This window comes from Corvus hawaiiensis, chromosome 2 (genome assembly GCF_020740725.1).
Source record: "Corvus hawaiiensis isolate bCorHaw1 chromosome 2, bCorHaw1.pri.cur, whole genome shotgun sequence".
NCBI lineage: Eukaryota > Metazoa > Chordata > Aves > Passeriformes > Corvidae > Corvus > Corvus hawaiiensis.
This window is the reverse complement of record NC_063214.1, coordinates 89,680,383-89,694,312: the sequence shown is the minus strand read 5'-3', so window position 1 is coordinate 89,694,312 and position 13,930 is coordinate 89,680,383. Positions and strand designations below refer to the sequence as shown.

The 13,930-nt window shown below is 36.4% G+C and overlaps 1 protein-coding gene across 4 annotated transcripts in view; it reads right to left on the bottom strand.

Annotated features, from left to right (window-relative positions):
• Window positions 1–13,930, bottom strand: part of HERC2 (HECT and RLD domain containing E3 ubiquitin protein ligase 2) — a 104,969-nt gene that overhangs the window by 50,163 nt on the left and 40,876 nt on the right. For all 4 annotated transcript variants that reach the window (XM_048324842.1, XM_048324832.1, XM_048324848.1 and 1 more), the window contains exons 21-39: window positions 13,000–13,184; window positions 12,467–12,622; window positions 12,021–12,206; window positions 11,031–11,201; window positions 10,821–10,924; window positions 10,560–10,710; window positions 9,737–9,951; window positions 8,727–8,859; window positions 8,503–8,630; window positions 8,186–8,381; window positions 7,442–7,578; window positions 6,773–6,946; window positions 6,545–6,681; window positions 6,310–6,461; window positions 5,703–5,894; window positions 4,676–4,863; window positions 2,881–3,073; window positions 2,109–2,291; window positions 1,356–1,540 (exon numbers count right to left, since the gene is read on the bottom strand). In XM_048324842.1, the coding sequence (XP_048180799.1) occupies window positions 1,356–1,540; window positions 2,109–2,291; window positions 2,881–3,073; window positions 4,676–4,863; window positions 5,703–5,894; window positions 6,310–6,461; window positions 6,545–6,681; window positions 6,773–6,946; window positions 7,442–7,578; window positions 8,186–8,381; window positions 8,503–8,630; window positions 8,727–8,859; window positions 9,737–9,951; window positions 10,560–10,710; window positions 10,821–10,924; window positions 11,031–11,201; window positions 12,021–12,206; window positions 12,467–12,622; window positions 13,000–13,184 (3,166 nt within the window). The remainder of the gene's footprint in view (window positions 1–1,355; window positions 1,541–2,108; window positions 2,292–2,880; window positions 3,074–4,675; window positions 4,864–5,702; window positions 5,895–6,309; window positions 6,462–6,544; window positions 6,682–6,772; window positions 6,947–7,441; window positions 7,579–8,185; window positions 8,382–8,502; window positions 8,631–8,726; window positions 8,860–9,736; window positions 9,952–10,559; window positions 10,711–10,820; window positions 10,925–11,030; window positions 11,202–12,020; window positions 12,207–12,466; window positions 12,623–12,999; window positions 13,185–13,930) is intronic.

Sequence of the window (13,930 nt, the reverse complement as noted above, 5' to 3'; positions counted from 1 at the left end):
AAACAATGCAAATGACTAAAACAAATAGGAAAAATAAGAATACAGAATGGGAAAGTTTGTTCAGCTTGCAGACTCAGAAATTAGTACTAAGATGTATTTTGGAATGAAAGTTTCCAAGTGTTCTGCAAAGAAGCTGTAACAGTTAAAATTCATGAGATATAAAGCTGAATGGTGGAAGGTAGGCAACAGCAGCCACAGCGACACTCAAAAGCAGCCACTGTGAAACCAGGGCCTCCAACACAGAAGGAACAGGCTGGCATCTCTGAACCCAGACACTCAGTGCAGGACTGACAAGGAACAGGGGAAGGTGCAGCACTGTAGTATGAAAGAGCAGAGAGGGTTGCATATTTTGAGTAGGAGCATTCCAGGTTTTGAGCTTCCTCATCTTCTACCCGGAAGACCAATAGAAGTGACTAACAGCAAAGACAACTCTTCTCTTGCAAACTTCTGTCAATAGCATGTCTTTATAGAACTTCAAGGTCTCATCTTTTTGTTGTTCTTAAGTTAGGTGCTGGTACATGAGGAATGGTCACTTCTCTCGAGTATTCCCTGAACAGCACAGATGACTCTGCTGCACTAAGTCCTGGATGATGACAGAAGTCTCAACATACTAAAAACACTGACAAGAATTTACTGGAAGATCACACAAAAACGAACAGGCCTTTATGATACAAGGCTTTAGTTAAAAAATGCTAATGGCTTATCAAAGAAAAGAGTAAGATGATCTTTTGACCCCCAAGCCTTAAAATTTGGCAGTTATTCTATAATAAAGTTGCTTTTCAGTCTCATGAAAACAGCACTACCAAGACGCTAAGGAATGGAAAAAGAAGAAAAAAAAAAAAGAAAAAAATTAAAGGAAGAAATAAGAAAAGGGGAAAGATGACAAGGGAAACACGATACCAAAACAAGATGCAAAGATGTAGCTTCTTTAGAGACCGTAATTAAAATAATATTAACAGTTTCCTATGGAAGGAGGGACAGTAGACAATACATAATTCAGTAACTATAAATGAAATTTGACTTTTTCCTAACCATTTACTTGTTATTCTTTCATTTATTCAACTTATAGGAAACATTTAATGGGAGTTTCTGGAGCACATTTTTGGAACACTGTTCTGACCTTTCTTTCAACAGAACAAGGGAGTCTATAGTACCCTGAAGGCTGAAAATTCAAGAGATGCATATTTAAAACAGTAAATCCTAAATATAAAGAAAATGTTATCTTTTTTCCAGCTAACTAAAAGGTGATTTATGGACATTTCCCAGCTGTTTTGTAAAATACACTTTTTTCTTTAAGAAATTGAAGTCTATTAATTTTATTGCCTATTGAAGTAATTTGGAAATACACACATTACCTGTCTCTGTAGTGAAGCAGCAGTGAAAGATTCATGTCCCTCAACAATTTTCATTAGCAAAGTTATCCACTGAGATGTACTAAGAGTGCTGCACATCTGAGGCATGAGTGCTATGCTTCGAATGAATCCCAACGTGCACCAACTCCTATGCTGTTCTTTATAAACTAATTTATTTGGCAAGGAAGCTAAAAACAAAAAGACATATACATGTAACAGTTGACTTTTCCACCAGCTACATAGTTCTCTATATACTACATGGGACTTTTTTGGACAAATCAGAACACTGATCTATTTCACTGTCTTTACATGAACTATTAATTTCAATTTTAGAGCTTGTAATGAATTTTATTAAATATGCCTTTAAAACAATTCTTATCATTACACTGTTTCCTCATTTCAAAGTATTTAACAGCATTACTTCTGAAAATTACAAAAAAGCTACAAAAAGGAGTATGACACACCCAGTCATACTGTTGTTGCCAAACACAAAAAGGCTGCTAATAAATTAATTGTCTAAGTCAACAATTCACATCTCATGCATTTCTTCTCCTTTTACTGTTCACGTTCTAAGAATGCACAGGATCACTTCTATTGCCTTTAAAAAACAAGGTTTTAAAAGCTCTGAAAATGCATATTCTAGCCTTTGCCCTTAAAAGGATTAAAAACTACTAACAAAGTATTTACAAACTCACAAGACAACAAAGCACAAAACAGAAGCACACAGCTCAGTCAGACTGCTTCTATGTAATATACCTGATTTATCTATTGTTCCACTCTCCACAAGCATACGGAGTAGACCACACAAAGTCCGAGTAGCATCACTTTGCATGACTTCAGCATGGACACCAGCAGAGAGACACAGTGTCTGCAACAGGTTCACAGTACTTGTCAGCATCATGGAAGTAGGGTGGAGATTCCTTTCAACTTGTTCTCCTTCTGAAGGAAGACACAAAAGGCAAAGGAATACATTAATACCGAGTTATTTTATTTCACAGAGGTTCTGAGACAAACATGATGTGAACAATTCGTTAAAAATATTTTCTCGGAGATGACCTGACACTAAGAAGATTCCTTATTTCCAACTCCAAGAGCAAAATATAAACCAGGTATTTTGCACATATACTTTCAAGTTTTTCTCTAGCAGTACACAGCTGTTGCCAAGAATAGGGAAGCACTCGGACTCAATGTATAATTAGGCCATATAAAAATCCCACTTCAGGGTGGTATTAACACCTGTTAAAATGTATACCTCTTGGTATCTGTAAATGAAACTATTTCAACTGAATAATACTGTTTTCTCTGATCCATGAATACACAACAAATGTGACACCATCTTGTCTATCTTCCTTTCTCATTCTAAAGTTGTATTAAGAAAGATTCTGGTCAGAAGTGAACACCTATTAAATGACTCTTCTTTGATGAGGCACTTGTTCCTGTAAAAGAAACTGTTTTATATTACAAGATACCAACTTTAAAATTCAACTAAAACTGTGCCTCCACTTTTATGAATTTTTTTTTTTTTTACCAGAATCATCCTCAGTGTCTGAATCCTCTGTTGTGGGCTGCGTTGCAGGTGGTGGCTCAGCTAGTTTGAGATCATATTTTCCCTCCTTTCCCATTCTGTAAGAATTTGTACTTCCAGTGTCCCACTGCACTCTAATCCAGCCATCTTCTCCCAGTTCTCCAATCACACGACCCAAACCTGGTGTGGGTCCATCCTGACAGAAGAGAGAGGTTCAAGTGACACAATCAACAACACTAATTCATACCCGAAGTTCATAAAATAAAAATGCAACTGCTCTTTTTTGCTGCTAACCTAATGATACGTAGTAGACATTCAACAATGTTTCAAAAATCAAGCATAAAGTTAGAGAGCATTTCACAATTTTCAAAAGAATCACCCCAGTAAGCTGCATATTTAGACATTCATGGCTAGATCTCTTTTACTATGTCTTACATAAGTAGCAGTTATGTCCTACATAACTGGAAATGTATAATATTGTAGAAAATGAATTATCCAATTTCCTGTTAAATGGTAAATTACCACAGTCTCACTAAAAGAGAATTTTAAACATCTCCAAAAATAAAGCTAAAGAAATAATTAATATATTTTATGTTAATTCTCCAAGTCTTTCGTGGTAAATAGTCAGAATTGCACAGCATTGCTGTAAGACAGTGAAGGATTGATAAAGCTGGTTGTGAAAAACAGGAGCTGGGCCTCTTGCTTATCTTGCACCTGGCTCCAGCACAACTGAGTGATGTCTGGAGCGAAGTAGAGCTCTCATGCACCGATGTCGTTTCAGTGAGGCACAGAAGGGCACCTGGGCCTCTGTGTGAGCCAACAGCCACACTCCCTTCACTGTGAAAAACAAGCCTTGTTATAAATCCAGTTTATTCAGGAGATAAGAATGCATACAAAGACCCTCTGATGAAGATCAGACAGCCCCTACTGCTGCCTCAGCACATGGAGGAGGACCAAAGTGTTGATTCCACCTCTTTCATCAACTGTAAATTCTGACAAAAGGTAACCAATACCCTCATTAAGCCCCACTAACATATTAACTTAGGCACCCCTCAGGAAGCAGATGAAGGAAAACATAGGATGTGTAATAATGCACGTATGGCCAAAGTCACCAAACCTCACCTATAACATGATTGTTCCATCCCACTGGAACAGGCCAAAATTTATAGTATAAAATAGTGGCTTCAGGGGCAGAAACGGCTGGAAGGGGAAAACTCTGTCTGCTCAAGATCTATTCACAGACTATATCTCTCTTCTTTTCCCAAAGAGAAGCCTTTATGTAAGCTTTGCATCTCCAACAGCACACCTGGCAGTATTAATTTACATACACACCTATATATATATGTGTGTGTGCATGTATATATATACACATATATATGTATATATGTGTATGTATAGTGCTATTAGATCTCTTACTATACTTTCTGTCACAACACATACTAACACCCAGTAATTAGTGCAATCATCACCAGCAGTCCTGAGCCTGCTTTTCTGGTGCTTCAAATAACCACACTATTTGTGCCTCTGTGCTTGTGCAAGTTCTCCTCCAAACTCAACAAGACTTACAATGTTAAACTGGGCTACAATAAGAAATTAAGCCCAGCTGCAACCAGCCCCCCCTATGATCTCTGAAGATTGACTGGAACGCAACATTTATTTTCTGTTAAATTCCCATACCCTTAATTCAACATTTTTGGAATGTAAAATTCCCTTGATTGACCAGAAACTTCACAGACAGTCCACCGAATAGGGACTTTAGATAATAACACACCCAAAATCTGTATGAAAGAAGTCGTACCTGATCACCCCATTTCCAGTCTACCCCTCTCACCACTCTGGTACCAATTTTCATCATGGCTGCCAGCTCTGGTCCAGAAACAGGGAGCTGAACAGGTGTAGTTTCCTTTCTTGACTCTTCTAGGACCGTGGCAGAAGCCCCATGACAAGAGGCAATCATATCTTCTTCAACATTATCAGAACTCGGTCCTAAAAAGGAAAAAATATGAAAAAAATTAAATCCAACTACAAGTTTTTGATATGTACCTTTGTCACATGTAAACTTTCAGGCACAAACTTTGTAATATAAAAGCAGTAAGAAACAGGAAAGCTGACTGAACAGGTGATAAGTCAAATGACCTTTAAGAAAACCAGGATGTAATGGTTTTGAATGCACAGGAATTGAAATACTTAATTTTGAATAAAAAAACAAATGACAATTAAGAGACATTAATAATGATGACTCAATTGGCTAAATGGTTCTACAAACAGAATTTTTTTGAAAAACTTTCTGTGTGCACTCCAGTTAAACACAAGTTACAGGAACAAATGTTTGCTATTATCTAAGAAAACCAAGAGAGAAAAACCATGGCAATTTGAACCATAGCAAAACACACCAGAGAACTTCCTATAACAGAACAAAGAAAGCTTCAAGCTTAAATATGCAGACTGAAAACATTTTTAATACATAGAAAAAATGAAATGGAGATTAGAGAGTAGACAGTTTTTATTGTTTTCATTTTAAATTTTCCATTTTTTATTTATTTGTAACAGTTCCACCAAAACTACACATCAATTGAAATTTTAGCAAAGGATGGCTGAAGCAAACACTTAATAGAAAAAAATCATGACTGGAAAAAAGCTGCAATCAAATTAACCTCCTTCTCAACCATGCTTACAGATGTGTTTTTTGTATCAGGCTAAAATAGCATTAAGCATTATCATTAAGCAGCAAAGTAATTCTGTAATTTGGGTACACCAACAGGTAAAAAAATACAGGAGACTTGTAAAGCAAATGCTTTCTTCTGAGTAAGAAAGAAGAACTGTACCTATCAGCCGCAGTGTGGTTTGTGTCAAGGCCAGCATGCCAGAATTGAGGAGCAGGCTCAAGGTATTCGCACCATGCTGCAGCGTCAACATGTTCAGCATGACCAGCAGAAAACGCGCTTGTGGAATAGTTCCAAGACTTGGTCCTGCTGGATTCTCATTAGTAATTGTTTGAAGAGGAACAGGCTGCAGACCTAGTCCGATTGTAATACAAATAACAAAGTCAGCTGACATTTGGGAGCTACAATAGAAGAGGTTACAGATTTGTTTGATTGATGGTTTAAAATATTTTTTATTCCCTACTCAGCTCTGAGAACTTACAAGCTGAAGTTCCAAGAAACCGATTCTAATTTGTATTTTAATGCTAAAATGTTACTAATGAGTAATCAACCACCTGTTGCTGGGAAATGGGCAACATACTCAAACACTGAGAAGCGAGTTAATAGGGGGTCGAGGTGGGAAGGCTGGAATGACACACAAAGTAATTCTCAATACAAAACAAGGGAACAGATTTCAACATCCCAATTATTGGGAACTTTAAAAAAAATAGCAACAACATTAACGTAAAACAGTTTTCTCTACAGACAACAGCAACAAGATGAGACTCACCTAGTTCTTTAAATTTTGCATTAGCATCTAGCAAGATGTTCCGGACATTCTGAATAGCCCATGCATACAACTTTCCAAAAGTTACTTCCAGCAGCATTCTGTTAAATGGCGGAATCAGATCGACATCCTTCAAGCAGTCAGTAAGAGGCTCCCTTCAGGGAAAAACAACAACAACAAAGTAAGTACTGTTTTCTTATTGAAGAATTGTGGAAGCAAAAACAACAAGAAGTTTTACCCTATATTGGCTCCTTCTGGAATAAGCCTCTGCCATCCACAGAACATAGCATACTGCACAGATGGGAGCAAAAAACTTTTAGCTGACAATTTCAGAATAGTATCTATTCCCTCCAGACGAACTTCTGCTCTTTCCAACTGTCAAAGACAAAAAAGCAAATTGTCACACTTATGTAAACGGCTAATAATTGTCATAATTATGTAAAGGTCCCATTTCCATTCATTTTACCTGTTTTAATAAACATTTTCTCATTTTTTCTACATCCACCGGCTCTTCTTTAAGTGCAAATTCAACAATGGTGTTAAGGAGGGCAGACTGTGGATACAAGCCCTGAACATTTTGCTTCAGCCATTTGTATTTGTGGACACCTGTAACTGTACTCAAAATTGGCTGCCACTTATCCTGCAAAAGAAGAAGGTAGCATGTTAAAACTTTTTAAACAATTTTAAATTATTGAAAATATAAGTTATTTCATGCAAAATAATTTCCAAATTTAAAACACTAGGGTGGTGGAAATAAAAACTTTTTCAAAGTCAGAAAAGAGTTTAGTATTATTTAACTCATCTTTTTTACTATTGCTACATAAAATTTCAAATGCGTTAATGTTCAAAGAAAGAGGAAGTAACCCATCATAACATTTTATTTTGAAGCTTTATCTAAGATTATCAATAATTTAAAAATTAGAAAAGGTATCTTTACATATGCTAAATGCATAGTACAAGCTTATTTTTTAAAATTATTCCAGGCTTCACTGAAACAACATGTCACACTTAATTACACATCCCAAACACCATTATCAGAACATTTAATGTCAAGCTACTGCAATCATGCTTTAACTCATACTTTTTTCTCTTGTTATTTTTATTCACAAGGTTGATTCAAAATCTGATAACTTACCTTGGGTGATTTGATTGGTATGGGCTTTTTATCTATAGGGACAGGACTGTGAGGTACCACACAGGATTCTTCTAAATCACTCTCTTCATTTCCAATTTTGGATTCCTCTACATCAGCAGATTCAGATTTTTTTGGCACTATAAACAAAAAAGTATTATTCTTTCATGCAGTCTGATTAGATTTTACAGCATCACATTTTTAGGTTTGCATGATAACCTAAGCACACAGAATACTTAAGAACTGTCTGTAATAAAATGGAAATGTATTCTTGGTGAATAGTTGGACTCTATGTCCAACTATTACCAAATTAACTCTGGTATTACCAGCAATATCCTTTTCTCTTTAAGGACAAACTTGAAAAGCACTTCAGTGTCTGTTCACCACATTAATTTATTTCCAGTTAAACCATTTTTTGACTACACTTTAATAAAACATGATTTCAAAAAGGATGTCACTTCCAGTGAAGTGTTACTAAAACAAATTCAGAGGGTCTAATACTGAAGGATCATTTTTTATCCACTGAAACATGAAGAAACACGCCTCAACTACCCTTGACACTCTTGTTTTCCAGTTCTTGCTGTAGGATCTGACATGCAACCACTGGTTTAGAAAACTTCATGAAAATGCAGCAGAAAGCAAATGGCTTTGATGCTTTATCTAAGGAGAGCCTCAAATAGCAGCAAACCTTGAAATAAGATGGATTTTCATTGTTTCAAAGAGAATACAACATTAATGCTGCTTTACCTCTTTTTTTCCTTTTTTCTCTAATAATTTTCTGAGCTACCCTTCGCCATCGGGGCAAGGAACTAAGAAGTTTAAACTTGGACATTATAGAGAGATCATTGCAAACTGCAGGACGTAGCTCATTGAATAAGAATCTCAAGCGCTCAATGACAGGAGCACAAACTTCCTTGTAAGAACGCCCCTGTTCCTGATGGGTCTAGGAAAGACATAGAAAGATGAAATTATTGTATAATACACAAGAAAATGAACAATATATAGCTTTTTAACAAAACACTTCAAATGAAAATTATCTTTACATCAGCAGCTAAGGGGCTTACCTTAATAAGTGAGCATTTTGCTTGGTAGACAACACGGCACACATCCACTACAGATTTTGGTAAGGTTTTGTGCTTTACCTGGTCAACTCCAAGGGTACCAGGATGAACAAGAGACAGTGCTACATGACCTTAATGGGAAAAGACAATCTTTGAATATGCATTTCCAAAATCATCCATAGCAGAATTTAAACTGACCTAAACAAACACACCACAAGCCTACCTACCCAAATCTTCATGCTTCAGAAGACAGCATAGTAACAGGCGTCCTACTTCTTCCACAGGATGCTCAGGAGGGAATGTGATTGGTGTTGTTAAGTGACACTGTTTACAGTATCGCTCTATTTGACACAAGAAATCCTAAGAAAACACACAATAGCCTCTGTTTAACTTCAGTTTTAAAATACAATGAAAGGACTCAAAATACTACAAGGCAGCATTTAAATAATGCTGAGCAATCTCCACAATCTGAACTAACATTCCTGAGGTACAACACTGAGTATGTGCAATTTAACACACAGCAACTACAACCCAATACTGCAAATACGCTACAGCCTTCTTCCTGTACAAAAAGCAACATGGCTCAAGGAAAAAAGCTACTTCTGCTTTTATCTCTTCATGAGATAGTCAGGTCACCTAACACAATTTTCAGTTGTCTTCTCATTAATCATTATTCATCATTATCGCTATTCCCAAAGATTATTTGGGATTCTCTTCATAAAGGAGCTGAACTCAGAGGGCTAGAAAATCTGAAGATATTACAGAAGATACTGATCAATGTAAACCATAGGGTTTTTCAGAACATCCACAATTCTAATCACGTGAAACTTGAACCTCAAGCCCCAAAGGAATTTTAAGCCAAAAGCATACTGAAACAAAATACATTTGCAGCTTGACAGGAAAAACTCTCTCTTAGTTCAACTGGAGGTGAGCAGGATCTCTCAATGCTACTGAAAGTTGACATGAGAAGTAAAGCATTACTAATTTTTTGGTAAGAATATTCAAATTTTTAGTTCTCCCACTCAAAAATTCTAAAAATAGTAAAGAAAAAATGTACTGTTGTGCTATCAAGTGAAATATACACATTTTATCCATCAGTAGTACTCAACCATTCCTTTCACAAAAAGTAATTCTGAAATAACTTTTTCAATTGTTTTGCTATAACTTGTGGAGAATTTTCACCACCACTATCACCCCTCAGAAACATTTTTTGTGCACAGAACTACTGAGGGCCTACCTTCACAGTGTGATCCTGAATATTATTATCCGCAATAGCTTGGAGAAAGGGTTGTGAATGGTCACTCAAAGTTAATCGATGTGCATATAGTTTTGATTTATTAGGGGTAGTGTTACCAGGTGAACTGCAATGGTCTTCATCTTTTTCCTCATTGTAACTGTAATGAATCTGACTAGTTTGCAAGCCTCCAGAAAAGATCGATGACTTCAACCATTCTGAAGTAAAGAAAACATGAGTGAATATTCTGATCAAAGACTAAGCCATCAAGACTCAATTTCCTGTAATAAAATGCATTCACAGCTTCAACAAGACTTAGTAAATCTTTCATTTGCGGAAACTTTTTCACAGGAAAAACAAAAGGGTTCTGCAACTGAGAAACAATTAAGTAACAGGGCAGCCATCATCTGTTTAGAGATACAGGGGGCCTTAGCAATTTTTCTGCTATTAATATTGAATTATACCTTCTATTGACCAAACCAAGACACCCAATAAGAAAATTTCCAATACCACATGATCCAGGCACTCTTAACTGACCACAAATTGGTGAGATAGGAGACTGTGTAGCATCGTTTTCTATTTTATGTTGCATATTACAAAATTCTGAATTCGACTGCTCAAAATTATCTAACCCCTATTTAAATCTTGCTAAATTATTGGGATCTTGATGAGTGTGGTAGTTAAGGTTAAGAATGAAGAACTCCTGCAGAAGATCAAGACTAACGAAGTGCTAAATTTTCAGCAATTTATTCATCCTTTGTCTTTTTCTTGCATGCTTTGACAAGTATTTATCACTTTTTAAAGCTCAAAATGACGTCCTGCTTACTGGCACATTCAATTTCCAGAGGAGAAAGTGGTGTGCTCATTGCCAGGTAGGAAGCATGCAGTCCAAGGAGAAGACCCAAATTCCTCTCTGTGTCTATGAGAGGTGATGACAAAGTACTGAGATCTGGCGTTGTAATCACTTCCTGGTCAGGCTGCACAAAAGAAACAGTAATTGTAAGCTAGAATTGAGCTCCAACAAGAATTCCAACAGCAAAGTAATGCTTTACTTTAGAAAACATTTACCCATTAGTAACATTTTTACCTCTATATACTGGCCAACACAGAAGGCGTGCATTGATTCCCGTGTGTCCTCAAATTGCAAAGCAGCTTCCAAAGCAACAACTGGGTCCTCACCAGCAAACTGAGCTAATGAAACAATGATGTAGTCAATACAGTATCTAAAAATGTGGTAATTCCACCTAGTTTTGAAACAAAAGTAGTTTGTGTCTGTAAGTCAGATGAAAATTCTCACCAAGTATGCTACTGCCAGTTAAAGACTGGGTTTGGAAGTCCTTTATATCATACACTTTCCCATCAATCACTGTCCAAAATCCTCCATCTTTGTTGTGGTTCTCTAGATCAGCCTTACGTATAAGTGTCACCTCCTCATTATTTCTGCAACTCTGGCCAGTAAAAAATGAACCTATTCATATAAAACAGAAAAGAGAATTTATCAACAAAATATTAGAAAGTAAGGGGTTTTTTCTGAACATTCTTTTAATAGTTGACTAGTCAAATTTTTCACTTCTATTCAAAGGCTGCTTTTTTTTTTACATGCTCAAAAGTAATAATGGCTATTAATATGTTCCTCATATTATGCAATTCAACGATCTGTATACTGTGTTCTTTTATGCACTGATCTCTAATGTCACCTAGCACTGCCCAGCTATATGGCTGTTTTGTGTGGAGGTGGAGCAGAACAATCAGGTTTCTGGCAAATCACTGCTCTAATCGCTTCTTCCTCCAAATTACTTTGGTTTTATTACTCAGTTGCCTGCAAGGAATTTGCTGTATATTTAATTTCAGCCTAATTCAGTTTTTTTTTTAATATAAAAGACTCTTCTCTTTTGACCACAGACACAGCTCATATTACAAAGTACCCTGAGAAAATAAAAATTCCTTATTTCAAAGCTTTCACATTACTCATCCTTTGTGTTACAGACAGAGTTTAGTAACAAAATGCCTAGATGTACTACACAGGTTTTCACTGCAACTTTTCACAGTCAAAATGTGAAATGATGTGAACTACTTCTTGAAAAAGCTGCATCTGTACTCTGCTTAATCCTACCTCTATATGTAATTTCCTTAAGAATGTACTGACAGAATAAATAGTGCCATATAAATTGGTTAATAAAACTTTGTACTGTGAAGTAGAATTCTCCTCCTGAGAGTAGTTCATGAACAGTCACCACTCTTGTACAGGTACTTTATAAAAGCAGTCCAAATGCTACTAAGTACGTACCCATTATTCCTGGCCATGCTAAATCCTCATTGTCATCCCGTTCCTTTCCAGGGGCTAAGTGGTTAAATCTGTCTAGATGTTCCAGCAAGCCAGCTAACAGAGGGATAGCACCAGCTTCCTGCATTAATCCAGCATTTTTACTGAGGAGTAGCACTATAGAAACCACCAGTTCTGGAAGAAGAATGCCTGAAACAAAAAACACGGAAGATACTCACATTTAGTTCAAGTTCTACATTCATTGCATTGCAGAAGTAAATCACCATTAATATATTCTGCCTTTGACTAGTGTTGAGTACAAAGCTCTTGCCTTCCTCATTGAATTTTCCCTCCTTCTCTCCCATTAACCAAAAAATTAAACTGACTCCTTTGTAGCCATTTAGAACTTTCAAGAATGTCTTAAAATTCTGTGGAAGGGGAAGAAAGGAGGACAACAAGTAAAAACCTACCCGTTAAATCTCCATCCACAACACGAGATACTTCTGCAAAATGCCTATGACTAGTACAAGCAATGCTGGTTGCCACAGGAAGTATATCACCAATGTGCGTGCACAGAAGAGCAGTGTATTTCTTCAGTAAAGAACCAACACCTAAGAGGTCAGGACCTGTAAAAAATAGAGGAAGAGCACAGAGGACCACCACATAGTCATATTTAAGACACAGACTTCAAAAGCTGACAAACTATTCTGAAATTATGCCACTCAATATTAGCACTAATTTAAGAAATCACGTAGTTTTAAAAATTTATAAAAGTTTATTCTCCAGATCCTATTACCTAACAAAAAAAAAAAAAATTAACTTACAGAAAACAATGTAAATAAACTACTTTCAAACACTGTTCAGACAAATTCAGCAAATAGACTGACAAATGAGACAAGAAGATAAATTGAAATAAGAAAATGCTATCCTGTAAAAGTTATTACAGGAATACTTGGGGAGGGGTCAGAAGTTGTTTGCTTTTATTTTTAAAACCACTACTTACTGTATGTGTTAGGGACCTGGCCAACACAATCCGCTGGGTAAAGTTTGCTAACAAGTAGACGCTGAAAACGGAGCAACAGGTCCAGAGAAGCAGATCTCTCCTTGCTATAAAGTTCTTGGTCCATGCAGGAAGAAATGCGACGAGCAACATCTTTTAGTTTGGCTATTGTCTGTGAAGCGATGTTCCTAAGTGGTATAAAAGTACCACAGAGTACTTAAGGGGAGCTCAGAGTGAAGACAGTCCACAGTTCATGGGTTAAGATTTTGCAAAATTTTGCAGAAATATATGCAAAGTTTCTATGTAGAACTTCCACTCCTTCGGACCGTGGAACTCAAAAAGGCAATGGTTTTGTGGATACATTTTGGTTCACAGGATTTGTAAAATACCTCAAGTTTGTGTTTTGTAGTGAGTGATGACAAAAACCACAATCTGACAATCTTCACTGAGAGGCTGCAGTGAAAGTCATGACACTGCATAGCTCAAAACAGTTTCACTATTGATAAAATTACATGGTTGCCATCACAATTAAGTGAAAAAGTGCAATAAATTTCTTGGTAAACTCATAATTACTTCCTGCTTTACATGCTATATGTTAAGTAATCCTGTAGCTCCTCTGGCTGATATAAAGCAGCTTTGCTCTCAGCACCCTAATTGGTCATGCATTCACAATTCTCAGTTAAGAATTTAAAATTCAGGTTTCTTTCCCGCTTACAGTCTCCATGAGACAGTTCTAAATAAATAGGACAAAATATTCCGTTCTAAACAAATTTGTGGTGATTCTCACACTTTTTAAGGACAGTCTTTTAAACATTTGTCCTATATTTGGTACAAAAACTTTCAGATACTTCTTCCAGAGAAGAAGTATCAAAATCCATAAAAGCAAGGCAGTCTTTCTAAAATTGGGTAATTAAGTATAGAACATTGCTCCTCA